The sequence below is a fragment of the Candoia aspera genome, chromosome 6, assembly GCF_035149785.1.
Source record: "Candoia aspera isolate rCanAsp1 chromosome 6, rCanAsp1.hap2, whole genome shotgun sequence".
Classification (NCBI taxonomy): domain Eukaryota; kingdom Metazoa; phylum Chordata; class Lepidosauria; order Squamata; family Boidae; genus Candoia; species Candoia aspera.
The window spans coordinates 95,237,678-95,255,968 of record NC_086158.1 but is presented as its reverse complement, the minus strand read 5'-3'; the positions used below and the strand labels follow the sequence as shown (position 1 = coordinate 95,255,968).

The following is an 18,291-nucleotide window of genomic DNA, read 5'->3' as shown; positions in this document are numbered from 1 at the left end:
ACATGGGGCTTACCCTGAGCTCGCATTGTTGCCTAAAAACATTTCAAGTTTTGTTCCATCAGGAACAGCCTACGGAATATTTCAGGTGGGATTGTTTTGGCTCAGAGTTCAGTATGAAGCAAGTTTTCCAGTTTGTGCACATCCTTCATGGGTGCCCTCTGTGGCTATGCACCAGACTCTGAACTTGACTAACTTCTATTAGCCACACAGTCAGGGCAGGAAGACGAGACGACGACAACGGAAGGGGTCGTGTGGACAGGCAGCTTCTAGGAAATCAGTAACTTACTGTATGCTTTCAGAGTTTCACAACGCGCCTTTTCTATTGCTATCAAAAATGCAGAAAATGTCTGTCCCCAGCGCTGCTGCCTTTGAGGTACACACTCAGCAGAAGGGGAGCAGATGATTTCCGCACACAGTCCATTAAAATGCACATTCCTTGCTTTTACTCAATAGCCCTATATTCCATCGAGATGTCTTTGGGGAAAACTTCCTTGTGGGCCTTGCTTGGTAAGCCTTCAGGCAAGCAGAAGGAAAATAAAGTCTCATGGGGGTGACCTCCTTGGCAGCCTTGCAGATAATTGCTACATGCACAAGAATAGTGCTTAATATTTCATCAGCTGATGAATTTTCCAGCCAGCACTTTAAACTTTACAGGCTTTGCTGTTGTTCCTGCTGTTTCTTTGCCAGAACCGTGGAACTATCCTCTAGGTGAGTAGTCGTCTGCAAGCCTCTGATATTGCTTTTCCCAATAACTCACACCACCAGCAGTTCACTGTTCGGTACAGCCTGTTGGCTGGTTGCCTTGAGCGCACAGAATCCTCCTCAAATGAAACATTAACTGGGCATCTTGGTGTTTCCCAAAAGCAAAAATGAGAAAGCTTTATTTTTTAGTCTTCTGTAATAGATTATGGTAAACAGACACTGGCAATCTCTCAGGAATCTGAGCTGACAGATGGAAGAGCTGTGTCAGGGGGCCAATGGCTGAAGACCAGTGTGTAACGCTCAGCTTAACTGTTCCAGAAATGGAGTGGCTCGGAACCACATGCTTGTGGTTTGATACTGCGAGCTCTGAAGACCGTATTTCTGACTTCAACCATTACTATCATGCGCCGTGAATGGACAGCAGCCCCAATCCCCATTATGAAACTTCTTCAGCCAAGCCACTTGCCAACTGCTGTCCTCTCTGGCCACAGATATCCAGGAAATACAGCTCAGAAGAGAATTGTTTGTACCCAGTGGAAAACATCTGACCTACTGCAAGAACAGCTTTTCCTGGCCTTGGCAACATGTTCGCTTCATTAGTCTACAAAAGGAGCTCATAAATTCTCAGCGGAGCATGCGTTTTAAAACTGGCTTTATGTAGGACCATAGTGCCTTGTGTTCCGAGCAGGGAAATGATCTACCTTGGACAAGAGAATTGCATAAGCACTGCATTTTTTAATGGGATTGAAAAGGTTTAAAAGGATATAAAATTACACAAATGCGGACTTCATACTGTGTGTGAGGGGAGTACAAAAATTGCAGTCCCTGAAAAACCAGGCATGATGAAGAGTTATAAAACTCCAGCCAAGTTAAGCCCTTTGACACCCCACTAATTTTCAAAGGACACTTAAACAAGCATTTTGTAGGGGTGTGCAAATATTCAACATGGAGATCTGAATCTAAGTTGCATCCACTTGTCAAACCAAATTGGAAAGGCAACGCAAATTGTGGAATCAAATGCCTCCAAATCAATTTGCTAATTTGAGGTCTTTGGCCCATGTGCAGATGCGCATGCATGCACATACGCACACTGGCACAAACATTCAACTAGATTTAACAGACCACATCTAATAAATGTAGTTAAGTTTTCTAAACTGAATTGGAAGCCTGAATCAAACTGAAGATTTGAGTCCCATTGTAGCTGATCAGTCCTAGAGCTCAGACATTTGCCCAAAGTATTCAGTGTGCTTCATGTTCAGTGCAATCCTCTATATACTTATATGGAAATAAGTTTAAATAATAAGACTTTCTCTCAAGTAAGTGTATATAGGATTACAGCCTAACTTCTTTCTGGTACATGTCAGAGCACTGCCCTCCTATCTTGGAGTTGCCCTCCATCTTAGACCTGCAAGTCCCAACATTTCTAACCTGCAGGCTTTAAAACAGGACTGGGGGACATGTAGCCTGTTGCTGAGCTACAATCCCCATTTGGCCACCCTCCTAGAAGCTTTTGGATATGCTAGTTCAGTAAGATCTGGAGGACCACAGCATCACAACTCCTGCTTAATTTACAGTAGACTAGCCAGAATGACACTCACCTTCCATGTCTGATGGCCTTCCAGCTGCTTTTCTGGGCAGTTCAGCTTTCAGAGAAGCAGTAACTATGATAAACAAGCTGTTGAGAGGCAGCATACCGGGCTTACACGTTTCAAGTTCCAGAGACGTATTGTAGACCTTTTTTCAGATGGAGGCCAATGTCCAGTAAGTCTAAGTACTCCAATTTCCCAGAGAACATTAAGGTAATCCACTTTGTTTTCTTCTTTTGGATGGGTCTTGTATTATTCAAATACATTTGAATTTTTAAATGCATCCAATTATTTCTAGGAAATTTTAGCACTATATAGTGTAAAGGTTGTTTTCAATGCTACCATAGAGAGGGAGGGAAGTAGAAGGTATTTCAGATCAACGTGGCTTTTTTTTTTTGAGAAACATACTTCATCATATTTAGCAATGTCCATAGGTGAATGTGATTTTGTATCACGTGTAAGTCCTTTCTACAATGTTAGCTATGCTGTAAGACAACACATTCCCTTCTCCAAACCTCTATAAATAACAATGGCAATATTACAAAAGTCTAAAATGAAGAAATGAAATGAGAATCCAGTCTCGACACCAGTGAATGAAAAGAATAGTATTTGTTTTATAAATCCACTTAGGTAAGGATTTTCAACCTGATGAGAGTCATTTTGAAGTAAATCCAGTGTTCTCTCCAGATCTTGTAGCACCTCAAATGGATTCACTGGATCTGGTCCACACGAGAAAAACTTCCTTCTTCTATACACATGAGTCCAACCAAAGTTTTAGGGAAGAGCAGGAGTCTTTCACTGCACCCACCCATACAACTACGCACACATGGCTTCCATTTAAACTCTCACATACAATATACATCAATTTGTTAACATGCACAACATTCCCTGAACTTGTTTTCAGTATCAAAGTTATCTTGCAGATCTTCCCCTCCCTTTCCCTCCTTAAGTTATAATTTTTTGGCATCATGGGACCCTCTTTCTAGGCACTGATCAACATTTGGAATGTAACATTCTAACTTCAAAATACTGTAAAAAAAAAGAAGAAGAAAGAAAACAAATGAAGACAGCAGTCCTGACTAGAAATCTGTAAGCCGCTGCTGTACACTCAGGTCTTCATCCATCAGCTTGTAGAGGGCTGAAGATAAATGCATCTCCTTCAAAGAAAATAATGCTGCAAACAATCACAAGTGGCAAAAAGAAGAGCAGGATACCACTGAGCATTTTAACCAAAGACGTATAATGGCTTTAAGCTCTAGATGTATTCGATGTTTCCTAAGCCTCAAGTTTCCTTTCCTTTCTTTTTACAGTCATGGTACAAACAGTGAAGATCGACTGGTCTTTGCAGATAGTTTTTATCTTGAGAAGTGGAAGCCAGACTGCACTTCTTCAATATCAGAAATCAGTGTCCTAGCCAGGAAAATCCCAAATATCTAAAGAAAAATCAGGGGGTTGGGGGTGGGGGGAAAAAGAAAGAAAGAAGTCCAAGTTAGAATAGACTACTGATTTCACAATTTAGTTCTTCCCTCAAATAACAATAGAAACCAGTATCTTCTTGTTGGCTATTTCATGTTCTCAAGGCCCAAATGACCAGGTTCAAATTATCCTACTTTGGACACATTATGCGAAGACCTAGCTATCTGGAGAAGGCTCTGATGCTTGGAAAGGTGGAAGGAAGGAGAAGAGGAGGACAACCAACAGCAAGGTGGATGGACTCAGTTACAGTGGTGATGGATGCACCATAGAAGATCTGAAGGATCAAATTAGAGGCAGATCATCATGGAGAAAATCTACCTATGTGGTTGCTAAGGGTCGACACTGACTTGATGGCATGTCATCAATATTTCATGCTCTTTCATGGCATGAAAATGTTTTGAATTCAAAATGTTCCAGCTTCAAATGCCCCACTTCAATTGGGTTAAACAAATAAAATGTAAAGTGTGCCAGGTTCTAAAGAAAGCTACTCTGGTTCAACCTCTTCCCTGGTATTTCTGAGAGCTGAAGTTGGTAATGTTATTTCTCCAACATAGAATGATATGGAGGTCTGTTCCCATGTTCTTCTGCTGCCTTCTTCTCAGGCCTTTAATTGTGAAAGGAGTGGCTGTGACAGGTACAAAGAAGAACCGAGAGATGCCTTCTGGATATGCCTTGCTAGAGGTGTGTGCAAAATGAGCAGAATTCAAAACACCCTGTCTCAAACCCCAAGCAGGATGTTCTAACCCCACAGGAAATATTCTGAGTTCAGAACACTTCTAGTAAGGCCAGAAAAGCATTGAAACATTTCCTGTGTTCAGCAAGGGAACACTAAAGGGGCAAAATCTCATTTTCTCAATTAATATGATTGGGGGAACAATTCAAATAAGCCAACTATAAAAAGTGAAGTAGGGGCAGGTGAGGAAGGTGACAGATGTTTAAACTATCACTGTTTTCATAACTATCTATTAAAAGGGTTTGGGGATCCTAAATGGATATACTGATCAAAAACACATAGAATAGATTTGTCAATTTCGGAAGTGCGATTCCACTTTCCTGCAAACATATGCTATCCCATGTTTACAACAGAGAGGGAGACTTTAGCCTCACCCACAACAAAAATGGTTACCATTTACGGGTGACTTCTAATTAGGGGTTTCAGCACTAACGCACCGCAGTCTTTGGCTGGGAAAGCTCAGATATTTAAAGACAAAAGCAAAACCAAAAGCCAGGAAAAGTTTCTATGAAGAACTTCCCAGTACACAAAGCAGATGAACACTGATTCATTAGATATCCAAGCCAGGCTACCCGGAAGATACAGAATGAATTCTCTTCCTTTGCTGAAATAATTGGAAACCGTGGATTTTCACAGAGCCCTATTTGTAGGGTTCTCTAGAAAAGGTTTGAGCCTTTGCTGTCTAATATTTGGAAGATTTCCAAAGGAGCATGCAGCTCAATCCCTTTATCCTGACCTTTACTGTGGCCAAGAATTGATTGGTAGCAAACCAGCGGGAGTGTGAAAAAAGAAGAGCCGTACATTTCTATTCTCTACGTTCTCCACTGCGTTCCACTTTAGATAAAGCTCAGCAGCAGCCCTTTTGAATGAAATTATTAAATTCTCTAACATAGTATTCCTCTCTAAGTGGTGCACAAAATATTCGGTTTCAAACTGCACCCAGGGCAAAACTTCGCATGATGTCCCATTTCCAAGGGCCAAAGAGCTGTTTTGAGCTCAAAATCCTGTTAAAAAATGCCCCTGCAAAGCCTCTTTTACCCGCAAAATGGGACACTTTGTGAAGTTTTCTGCTCAAAATTGTCTGCAAAACCTTTCATTTCAGGCTATCTCTTACAGCCATCAGGAATCTCTTACAGCCATCCTCCCTCAGCAAGTTGGAAAATAAATATAAATATAAATATGTATCTTTAAGCCTGCAGCCACTCACCTGTAATAATGAAATTGCAACAAAGACTCCTGCAACGATATAAATATTCCTGGGCAGCCAGGCTTCCAGGGCAGAGATGCAGCCCCTTGTGAAGATTCGCTCCCCCCAGTACGATGAAGACTAGAAGAGAAAATGGGGAAGGGTGGCATGGAGGATCCAAAGAAGCATTAGTACTTAGATGTAGAACCACCAGCAAATTCCAGAACATGGGAAGTTGGGGCGGGGAGGGAATCCCTGAAGAAGGCAACAGCAAACCATTTGTGTGATGTTACCAAAAATAATACACGTATGCGAAGCAACCGACCATTGAGGTGACAGTCCGTATTTCAAAACAAAAAAATTCAAGGAACAAGAATGGGAAAGGATCTGCTTTGCTAAAAATGCTTACAATTATTCCCTTAGAAAAGCCGGATTCTGCAAAGGTAACCTCATCTTTGGGATCCTTTGCTCAGCAGATTTCATCAACATTACTGCTTATGTTTTACTCTGCTTTTCAGCAAAAGACCTCAAAACGGCTACCAACAAAGAACACCTTAAGCTAGAAGCTGAATATGTGTTATCTGACAGCAAGAAAAGAAAAGAAACGAAATGAAATGACATTGACACAAATAACAATTACATGTAAACATTTATTTGGGCAACCCAGGAGGTTGTGCCTTCTCTCCACCAACATTATCACCATAAATATCTTGACCCAACAAGGCCACCCTGTAGTATTTGCAGAACAGGAGGAAGCCCAGTGGTTGCCGGACAGAAAGCAAGGCTCAGAACCATCAGAGTTTTGTGATGCATGGAACCAGGCTCCAAGCCAGCTTGCCATGGTAAATACAGAGGGCCTAGGGGAAAACATTTCCCATCCATCCAGATGAATTATTCAAAGGACAAGACAAAAATATATTTTGTATTTCATGAAATTAAACACTGGAGGGAGAGATCTGAGAGCCAGCTTGATCCCTGCCCTCCTCCCTTCTACAGGGCATCCAAAGCTCTAAACAAGGACAAGGTTATTTGTCCCAGTTCTGACAATCACAAGCTTCAAGGAACAAATTTCTTGGAGCACCACAGGCCTCTGATGCTGTATCGTTTCCCCAGTCATAGACCACACCACACCAGCACGGATGTGGGAAGTCCTCCATGCTTTAAGTATGTGCTGAGGTCCAACAGGAAGCCCAAGTGTCTGAAAGATGTACCCATTAGGCAAGCTGCTCATGATTCTGGAAGGGCTACAGAAATGGAACTGAAATAAACTCCTTTCCTACACATGAATTAACATGTTTCATTGGCTAATGCTTTGCTTTTTTCTTTTGTTCAGGGAGCCCTAACTTCTACAGAACAACGGGACGGCAAAAGGATGTGAGAAGGAGGGATGGGAGAATTAGGACGTACTCACCATATTTCTGACATCATAGCCACACTGGGTATTCACCACATTTTGCTGGAGAGAGAGAAGAAAAAGGGTTGATACAGCTTTTTACAATGGGATTGATCTGCACGCTTTACGGGATAGATTTATTATTTTGCCTTTCCTCCAAGAGCCCTCAGGGACACCATTTCTGCCCCCAGTGTTTCAATATAGCAATATTCCTGTGAGGTAAGCTGGATAGAAACAGTGAGCAGACCAAAACTGTCCAGCAATATTCCAGAGCTGAAGTAGGCTTGAACGTGGGCCTCCGTAATCCTTCACCATTAATCTACATTGATTCTCCAAATGGATCAATCTGGTAAACAGGTTAAGCATGCTACATGATCAATTCTTATGCCAGATACCAAAGTTGAAATATGCGAAGCATCCTGGGAAATGATGACGTAGCATCCCTTTGTTTTCAATTTATTACCTTGTTTATTGACTAACTCATTGATTAAAAAACATACCCAGAATCCCAACATTCTTTGGGGGAACAAGCAAATACTCAGGGTTGTGAAAGATGAGTCTCACCCTTACAAGTACAGAGAACACTTCCCTGTATCCCAAACCTGGCATGAATGTAGGGACAAGAAGACAGGAGATAGCTCACAGCAGGATCTTGGATACAGCAGGAAAAGGGGACCCCACATCTCTCGCGACTTTTACTTGTACTACTGCAGTTGAAATAAATGTTAAGGTCCCAGTCGTTTGGACTCTGGGCACCACAACATTGGTTCTGCAAGAGACAACAAAAGAGGGATGCGTTTGAGCACCTGACGTTCACAACAACTGCTGAGAGAGGACGCGGAAAAGCTAAGCAGCCTCAGACTGCTTTAGAACACCCAGAAATTCCAGGGCAGAAGGCTAGACTGCAAAATTGACATAGCATCCCAGGAAAAGCAACGGCATACCTTTTCCTTATTATTCCCAAGAAAATGACATGGATGGGAACATGAAGACCAGGAACTAAGCTTAGCTTCCATGGACCAAACTCTCCAGAGTCTCCAATAAATGGTAAGAGAACGAAAACGTAGTCATTTAATTTTTTGTTATCCCACTGTCTCCTTATGAGTTACTGCGGAAGGCACAGATCGCTCCTGACAGAGATCTGAACTGATAGCTTGCAAGGGCTTTGGAAATTATGCTGAAGTTCACATGAAATTTAGATAGGAGGCTGCCGGCTGCCCACCCCATCTTAGGCAGAAGAAAGAGTTTTGCAAAGACAACCCAGCAGGAGAAAAATCTGCATCTTGCACAGATGTGTTCCCCCTCTGCGGTCTTCTGTCATTTGCTAATGTCACCTCCCCCGCCGCTTCTCCTTGATCAAACTCTCCCTTACTTAAAAAAGGGACAGCATTCGTTGCTGGTTTCATAATTTAACATAAAAGGTGATGCAGATCAAGTATGATTAACACAACACCTTACCAGTTTCTGCAATGAATCTATGAGGTTCTGCAAGTCAATGTCATCTCTGTAAGCCTTAATGTTGTTCTTGAAGAATGTCTCCACCCGGGCTTTCACCCAGTCCTGGAACAAGAAAGCCAGCACAGCCAGGGCCAACTCCAGAATGAAAATGAGCACGATTGTGAAACTGAACTACAGAAAAGAGAAAGGGAGTGGAGAGAGAAAGAGACAACCAGTTTCAGGAAGGAGAAGAAGGCTACCATCAAAAACAGAAGAAAACCAGCTGGTTTTCAACTGTGCTCCAGGGAATTCAAGCTGTTCTTCAGAAGATCATCAGCAATTTAGTCAGAAGACCAGTAATTTCATGGAATTGGGCCAACTGCTACTGATTGCATGGAAAAGGCCAACTGCTACTGATTTTCTGCTCCAATACACAAGGATGTGGGTAATTCCCCAGCTGTAACATATCTGGCTAGCTCCCCATGATTATCTAAGAATATGCCAGAACTTTTGAATTGGGTGCCTGATGTCATACACAGAAAAGGTTCCCTGAAGACAAAAAGTCTGAAGATCCTTGAAACAGGTCAAGACTTTTCATGCAGAAAAAATGTCTGTCTAGTTTCCAAAAGGAAAATAAAAACTCACCATGACCTCCCCACCCCACTAAAACCTCCTGTCCCGTCATATAAGATACTATGCCATAATTTGCAATACTTGACAACCAACAAGGAAAGCTAGATAGAGAAAATTGGTTCTTTCAAAAAATGGGAGTGGGAAAACGCCGGTCTGCCTTGTGCAATAAGACACATATCAGAGAGAAACTGAGTTGGTAACAAAGAGGGAAACTGAGACCTTTAAAGTTCCTTAGTACTCTTTTTGTTTCTTCTACTTAACAGTTCATGAGCAATTAATGTAAATTCCAAAAAAAAATAGGTATGATTTATATTTTCCTGCTTTTTATGCTTTTTATGCTTTTGTCTGAGGAAGCTTCATTTTTAAGCAACTTGCAAGATAAATGTGTTGACAGATGCAACAGAAAACTATTGCATCATATGGATGGCCAACCATCTTACATATCAAAAAGCAGAAAACCTCTTCTCTTCAATGCCTACCTAGTGAAATACTAATTCCCATATTTCATATGCAACCAAAAACAGTGTGAAAATTATCTTTGCTACCTCCCACCCAGGTGAGATACTGCAAGCTTCTCCGTCTCTGACATTTATGGCTGGAATTCTGGGAGTTGGAACAAGTCTGGAGAGCAATACGTTGGGAAAGGTTCATTAGGGCTTCTGTCCTCCCAGTTTTCGGTTAATACTATTGGGAACATTCAGGATCTTCAAGATATGAACTCAGTTGTCCCAACGAAGGCAAAAACAGACCCCATGCTAAAGTATTTCTCAGTCACACTGCATGCTACGAATTTGTTTCTTATGGCAAAGAATGTAGGCTGGAACTACTTTTTCATGTAAGAATGTGGGTCTGTACTCAAACTTTGGAAGCTGGTTTGATTCTGTAGTTTATTTCCTCCTATGAAAATCACCACAACAATCTAAGAGTCTCTTCAAAATCTCTTTTCCAGAGGAACTGGCTATAACCACATAGGAGCAAATTTGCATCAAACCAATGACATTTCCAGCAATCTAGTTACATACAATTCCTTTAACCATCTTTCCCAAACCTGGTTCTTTCCAAATGTGTTGGGGTTACAACCCCCAGTATTCCCAAGAGCATGACCAAAGGCTGGGAATTCTGGGAACTACTTTGAGGAAGCCATGTTCAATCAAAGTTAAATGAAGATGCAAATTTTTTAAGGCATGGTTTAGAACTTTCAAATTAACTTCCAGCTTTTCAGTAGTGCTATTATACCTGGGATGCAAAGAAATGGATGACCACCAGATGGTAGGAAAGAGTCTTCTGTATCTCCTTGCTGCCATCTGATGGTGGTTTGGACTTTTGGATACAGTAGTCTAGTTCTACCAGAATGGTACTGCCCTGACAAAAAACACTTCAGAATCCAGCAACTTACAAATTTCAAAAGGCAAATATTCTCCCGCAGAGCTCCCACGCAGCCAGCAAAGCCCAGAATGAACATCACCCCTCCAACGAACAAGATGAGGAACACAGGATCAAAGCCATGGAGGCGAGTCATTTTCGAAAGGTCAGACAGCACGCCCTATAATGAAACACAAATGAACAAGGATGAGAACCTGCTGAAGCTTCACGTGTGACCTACTACGTAGGTAACATATCCCCAACTATAATCCAAAGGGCTTTGAGCGCGCCAGGGTTCTGCAGAAGTGCAGAAAATATTTAGCCTTTGACAAGTGCAGCTTCCTATTTTCTGAGAGCCTCACTTCGCTTACTGTCTTTAAATAGGTACGTGGGGATACATTAGAGGGTGCAAAACAATTCTATGGGTGGGAGGTGGCAGGAGTGGCCAAAGAATGTATGAATTGAATGAATGAATGAATGAATGAATGAATGACTCAATCAATCAATCAATCAATCAATCAATCCACCATCCTGTGACTTGCAACCTTCAAAAAAATTTCAGTATCTGGGTAACATGTATCAGCTTTCTATAATCTACTGTAACAGTCTGCAAATATGTTATACTACAACCCCAGAATTTGCAATAGCTATGGAACAGCTTGCTTAGAACTTGGGCAGTTGAAGTCAAAAAAGGTGAAATCACACTAGGAAGGTGGTAGAAGAGCTTTCTTGACAGAGCAGTTTGAATCCTAAATACTGAACTATTGGGCTGAAAAATAAAATCTACAAAAGGAGATTTGGATACTTGTGTATGCAGCCTTTCACTTGGACCTTAAGCCAAGCTCACAGAAGACCAAATGAAATACTGTTTCATCACCATCACCATCACCATCCAATTTTTACAAACCACACCTTCCAGCAAATCAATGCTGCAGATCTCCCTTCCAGGGTTGTATTAGGGCTATGATAGAATTATTAAAAGGTTACATTTTAAAGCTGGATTGTGAATGAATCTAATTCCGTAATGGATAAAATGGAACTTTGAATAAGAACACCCACATGCACTGCTAACATTTAAAAATGGGTTTTCAGAATAAAGTAGTTTAAAAAAAGAAACTGCTGTTTATTGGATGCTGTTCCCACAAGGAATGCCTTTTAACATTTGCCTTAGGCAAGAGGACAGATCCCATTTACTGCAATATTTTAAACCTTTTGCACACTAAAATGCAACTTACTATTTACTTTGGCCCTTGAAGGGGCCACTCTAAAAGATAATAGCTATTTGCCATGCACACAGAAAGCACAGCGCAATTCTATTTCTACTGAATATTTCCTTTCAGCCACTTCCCCTAAAGCGGCAGAAAAGGGAAACTTCACACATAATGCTCTCTGAGCTCTGCTCAAGTATGCTTTCCAAGAACCAACTTTACTGGAAATCAGGGCATTGTTTAGCCAAGAAGGTGAGAGAACCAGAATTGGCTTCAACTCTTTGATCAGGATGTGTCTGATGACAAACCAAGTTTATCACTGGCCAAGGATCCTCAGGCGGCCAGCCCATCTAGGCAGTAAAAGCAGCCTCCACTAGATGGAACTAACAGGCTGGAGATTGCACAGCTTGATCTTGCTGCTGCTTGGAGAAAAGCGTCTAGAGCTGGCTGGTGTGTCTGCAGCAGTTTCCTGCCTCTGAGAGAACAAAGTAAAATAGCTGTTCACTCGACAGCTGTTTATTAACTAGCACCTACCAACGAAGAAGCCATCGATTCTCTAGGGTTGTCTCTTGCTTTTAGACACCTGAGCACTCAGTTAGAATGAGCTGTTTAAGCTAAGCCTACAGAAATGCCCACCTTGGAGGAACGGGTGGTGCCTTGTTTGATTAGGCAGGGAACAACAACTACTTTTATAAAAGACTGGAAACCCCTTAATGGGCTGTTCGCTGAAAATGGATAGAAATGAACTGGTGATTTCTGGATTTACCCATTAATAAGGGTTGGATATGGGAAGGGAACCATGTTATGTAATTTAGAAGAGGGGAAACGGTTTCACGTGTGTCTGTAAGCCCTGTAAAGAAGATCCGAAGTTGCTTCTTTAAGTATTTGTTGTTTTTGCTTTCTCTCTGCTTTCTGTTGCTTTCAACACCTTTTCTTTCATCTTTATTTTTTTCTATATTGTTTCATGTTGATCTTTCAACTTTGTAAACACATATGTGTGTTTATGTGTGTGTGTGTGTCTATGTATGTATATGTATATGTATAAAAGAATGAGTTGTTTAAGCCATTGGTCAGTGCAAAAATCCAAACATTAGCAACTTAGACTAAGATAGACAACCTAGTCTATCTTCAGCTTGAACACACCCAATGAATGGAGACCACCACCTGAGCAGCTTTTTCTATCATCTGAGTTGAGTCACGTCCTCCACTATGGAATGACAAAGAACAGATCTTCACCTTCTTCTGTGTGACCTTTCAAGTATCCCAGGAGTGCGATCATATTCCTCTTTCGTCTTCTCAAGGCTAAACACTCCCAATTCCTTCTGTATCTTTACAGAAGTGAGTTTCTAGTCCCCTGATCATCCTGACTGCCCTCCTTTGTCTCTGAACCTGCTCCAGTTTTAATTCCACTTTTGCATCTCAGAAAGTGTTGCTAGATGTTTGGGCCACGCTGTTCACCTGCCCATCCTCTAAAGAACATTCAGAAATTACTCATTCACTGACTAACATAAACAAACTCTGGAAGAAAGTGTACTGCGGTGCCTGGATGAAAGGGAAGAAACAGAAAGAAAAACACTAGAAATTGTTCCACGGGACAAAAGGTTAACTGCTTTGTAGGAATGTTAGTCATGAAGGACACATTCTTGGCAACAGTTTTTCATTTAAATTGATGGCACCCGGCTATCCAAATGGGAAAGTTTTAGCCAACCAGAAGGGAAATGGGAATTGCAGAGCAGAAGTGGAACAAAACATGAAGCATGAAAATCCATGCAAAACAAAGATTATTATTTAAACACACCTGGGGTTGGATGCAAAGGAAACTGGGTGAGGGGGGGAAAAAAGGGACATGGCTGGGATACAACTTTCCACCATCATTCACCAAATCCGTTTCACCATGTAATAAACATCTGCACCACCCTAGCTTCTTCTGTACTTCTCAATGGTTTGTAGGCACAAATGGCAAGATATTAGTATAAACTGGGAGTGCAAGAAAAGAATGAGAGATGGAGAAGGGGCCACGGATCCATCCCACTGACAACTGTTGAGAGACACTCCAGAGACCCTGAAATCCTACCTATTTTTCAAATAGATATTTCTGAAAATATTTTTCAAATAGATATTTCTGAAAATATTTTTCAAATAGATATTTCTGAAAATATTTTTCAAATAGATATTTCTGAAAATATTTTTCAAAAACTATCTTCACTGCTTATGAAGTACTTCAGCTACAGCACTTAAATTTACATTATATGGGCATCAAGTCGCATCATGATGCGACTTGATGCAAATGACATGATTTGCATTATTTGGGAATGCAGTGGGTACACAAAGACACACACTGGCATGAACAATGTAGTTTTGGATTTAATGGACAATCTGGAATAATGGAAGTAAGAACTTGTGCATCCTAAGAACATGGGCCTGAAAACATGAGCCTACTCCTGCTTACTCAGAAGTAAGCCTTGTTATGTTTAATGAGACCTCCTCCCAGGAAAAGGTAAAATCCTGTGCATATCTACTTAAAAGTAAGCACTCCTGAACTCAGTTTGGCTTCATTCTGAGCACACATTTACAGGGTTGGAGTAAACTCTGCATTCCTGAATGAGAAACTGAGTTTGCACCAATGAATACAATCAGCATGGAGACAGAACACATTCTGTCCTGTATTCCTTTATTTACTAGTCTTTTTTCTAATTAAGGAAAGACAGAGAGACATGCCATACTTCCTCACCAGGAAGAGATTTGATCCTATAACATCTAAAAGGTCTTAATTTGCTTACCTTTTCACTCCATGCCCACAGACCAGCTCCGAGAAATGCAACGCCAGCTAACTAAGAGAAAAAGAAAGAAGAATAGATATTATTTTGCAGAAAGTACAGCTTCATCTGCTGGGAAACACAAAATACAGAACAGTCAGCAAAGTCATGCTTCCTGTCCAAGTGACCTGTCTGTAAATGTTTTAGGTCAGCGATGTATGTTGTTGGGGAAAAAGAGAATGTGCCCTGGCAGATTTGCACCAATGAGATCCACACAGGACATGAGCTATCTAATAAAAAGATAATACAATCATGCTGGATAACTTGGCTGAAACAATTCAGTGCCCAACAGTGGTGACAAGTACAGTATCCATACTGGGGGTCAGTAGGAAAGGGATGGAAATAAAACTCGCCATGTTATAAAGATTATACAAAGCTAGGGTGTGATAGAATATGGAATATTATGGACAGCCAATCTCAGAAAGGCTACTCAGCCGCATGACAACAAACAGACAAGAGAAGTGACCAAAGGAGTAGGGCTTGTTAAGTTGATCCTCTGCATATGTGTGGGAAGGAAGACAGAGAGACAGCCCAGGTTTCCTGCATTAATCGGGAGTCAGGCAAGGAAATGATGACATTAAAAAAAGAAACATCAGATATCTGAAAATGAAGGGGAACAAGGACTCCATCCGCTCCTGGAAGGCACAGGATGAGAGGGAAGCCTGAAGGATGAGACACACGGTTCCTACAGAGTCAATTCTTCCGTTGTCTTTATAAATGCCATTCTCAGTTTCAAAGGCCAGGGAGACAGCTGTGCTGGCTAGGATTAAGTTAACATGGCCTTCCTGAGCCCTCTTGTCTGCTGACTCCACCAGACTACTGGGAAAGAGAAACTCTGCAAGTAAGTCAACACGGCTTGTCCAAGCCTGCCTCTGGTCAAGCCATCTGCATCCAGGCAGAAGGCTTAATCTTCAACTACAATTCTCTGGAGCTGTAAAGTAGAAAACAGAAGTTGGGGGTGGGGGGGGGGCGGTATTTTTTTAAGTTTGAAACAGTCCACTCCAACCTTGAAACAGTTTATTCTTCCAACTGAAAGCATTCAGATGCCATCTCAACTTTCCCAGAAGTCTTCTGAGACCCAAACAACTCTTTCAACTTCAAAACAGATGCCCTGAGCACAGACAAAACTCTTCCAAGCTCAGAACTTTTCTGGAAGGGTTGGAACATTCATGGAAGATGGAGCAATGGATTCAAGCTTGGAATATTACCAATTCAAAATGTAGAGGTAATCCCAACAGATGACTTCTTTTGCCCTTCCTCCATTCACCACTTTTTTGGCGTTGGGGGGGAGGGAGAACATATTAATCCACAATATTAAGATTTGGGGGGTAGGATTTTCTAAAAAGGAAAATTTCTAAAGAGAGAACCTTGAGTAGCTGATGGAACTGGAATAAGCAGCCCACTTTCAGATAGGATTTGAAATTCTTTTGCCTTAGAACCAATCTGCCCTCCTAACAAAAGCAGGCACTGAGATGCAATATGTCTTGCAGTTTCCATCACGCCGGTACATGTTCCACCCCGTCTGTGCAAAGGAAGTTTATTTTGAGCTCAGAACAATCAGCACAGCTGGGCACCATTTCTGCTTATTTACTGTTGCATAAAGTCAGATGGGAAAACAGAATTTTCATGAGAAAAAAAATATATATTTAGAGTAATTAAAAAGGGGGGGTTAATATTTAGAGTTGGGGTTAAGGTTGTGGGAGACTTGAGATGGAATACCATGTTAAAAATGATATATCATTATTGTGGCTATTTTGGAATCAAGGATGCTCCAAATGAAGCCCCTCATAAATTAAATGCCAGTTTTATGTTCCTATTGGATGCGTGACAAAATGACCCTTCAAAGGCCTTTTGCTGCTTTGCCAGATTTCTTACCTTCTATGCATTTCCCAGTTTTGAGCAAGTGTATCTAGATGTGGAACACTAACTTTTATATTAGCTTTGAAGGGTGTCTTAGTTTATATGACATGATCCAAATCATCCTTACCCTGTTTAGGGAACATCTTTTCTACCTTCCTTAAGGAAGAATAACTTCTGTGTTTTTCTCCCTTCATCAACTCCTTCTGTGCATCTGAGAGGTATCTTAGTGCTTCAAGATTACTAGGTCTTCAAAACACTTCATGTTTCAGACCCAGGATTCGCTTTATTTTCCACTTTTCTCCTAACAACATGCAGATTAGTCAGAACATCGTGGGAGAGAGAAAAAAGTGGGGTTCTAAGTATGTGTAGTCTCCAAGCAAGGAAATCCACTCTATTTACAACCAAACAAGAAATGTGATAGAGAAGATACAATAAGTGCTGCCTCCTTTCTTCGTGGAATTATGGTCTCACATCAGCTGAAAGGATCCTTCACCAAGATCCAGCTGGCTGAGGACCAGAATCCATTCGATGCTTCTGCTTCATTAAATGGACACTGCTGCTGTTTTCATGCTAACAGATGTTCCTTGAGGACACATGCATAATCCAGTCTGGCTTTGCTTTGCCTGCAAGGTTACAACATTCTTCCTATTCTGCCCTGTTTTCCCATTTAAGTGTCTCAAATGTCTTCAGAGAGACCTCCCATTTTACTGAACAGTAGAAAAAGATTCATTGCTGAACTAAAGCCACAGTCACCCATGTGTGGCACTGCGGCATGCCTCAGCCATTTTTTCAAGGACAGCAATTACCAAAAAAAAAAAAAATGGATGGAGCAACCCATCCTTATGGAGCTGTGTTCAAATCATGTTCCTGGTTTAAGAGTTTTTGATATTTTGGTAAGGCACATGAAAATAATGAAGTTCCTTACTTTCTTTCACTGCAGCCCATTGATACAAATCATCAGGCTGGCTTACAGAGATGGAAAAGCAATGCATCCAGCCAATATTCTACCTGATTGCAGAGTGAGAGGTAAACTTGCTTCTATCTGCCAGTGCAATAGAAGATGTGATCTTACATTTGATCAGATTCTTGGCTAATCTAGAGTGGCAGCAGCTTGTTCCCAGAGGTGTTTTTGACCACTTGCCATCTGATTCTTCAAGTGGGTGAGATCATAGGTTTGCAGTGTGGCATCATCAGTACAACCCAGACAGGCCAAATGAGGCTGTCAAGGTTCTGTCCCAGTGCTTGGAGTCTGTGAAACCTTCATTGGGAAGAACCAGTTCTGACTCAATCCTACCAAGACTGGGTGGCTGTGGATATTATGGCCTCCTGGATCTGGGGATATTCAATCTTTAACCTTGGATGGGGTCACACTTTCCCATTCAAGAGTGGTGCACAATCTGGGGATCTTCCTGGAATCACAGGTCCTGCTCAATGAGCAGATGGCAGCTGTGGCCAGGGAGGCCTTTGCATATATCTGGCGCACAGGTTGTATGATCTCCTGGTTCAGGAGGCCCATCAGACAATCACTCATGCCCTAATCCTCTTATAGCTCAACTACTGCAATGCATGGGGATTCCTTTGAAGACCACTCAGAAGCCTGAGCTGGTCCAGAATGCAGTGGCAAGGGCAGTGTTGGGCATGCCTCTGTAGGCCCATGTGACACTCCTGCCTTGACAGCTGCACTGGTTACCAGTATGCTTCCAGGTGCAATTCAAGGTGCAACTTATGACTTATAAAGCCCTATATGGCATAGAGACTGGTTAGAACGACCTATCTGCCTGGCCTATAGGAGTTGTCAAAGTTGGCACACTCAGAGTCCCTTCAAATAAACAGTGTCATATTTCAGAACCCAGGAAGCATGCCTCCTCTGTTGTGGTGTCTGCCCTCTGAAATGAGGTT

At 41.6% G+C, this 18,291-nt stretch overlaps 1 protein-coding gene across 2 annotated transcripts in view; it reads right to left on the bottom strand.

Annotated features, from left to right (window-relative positions):
- Positions 1-2,882: 2,882 nt before the first annotated feature.
- The window catches only part of TSPAN14 (tetraspanin 14), a 45,810-nt gene continuing 30,401 nt past the window's right edge, over positions 2,883-18,291 (bottom strand). Inside the window, exons 3-9 of one of the 2 annotated variants that reach the window (XM_063307720.1) lie at positions 14,497-14,543; positions 10,543-10,689; positions 8,535-8,705; positions 7,720-7,845; positions 7,095-7,139; positions 5,705-5,824; positions 2,883-3,721 (exon numbers count right to left, since the gene is read on the bottom strand). In XM_063307720.1, the coding sequence (XP_063163790.1) occupies positions 3,644-3,721; positions 5,705-5,824; positions 7,095-7,139; positions 7,720-7,845; positions 8,535-8,705; positions 10,543-10,665 (663 nt within the window). In that variant the 5' untranslated portion in view covers positions 10,666-10,689; positions 14,497-14,543 and the 3' untranslated portion in view covers positions 2,883-3,643. Of the gene's footprint in view, positions 3,722-5,704; positions 5,825-7,094; positions 7,140-7,719; positions 7,846-8,534; positions 8,706-10,542; positions 10,690-14,496; positions 14,548-18,291 lie in introns of both variants that reach the window. The other variant, XM_063307719.1, reaches the window with a different exon arrangement.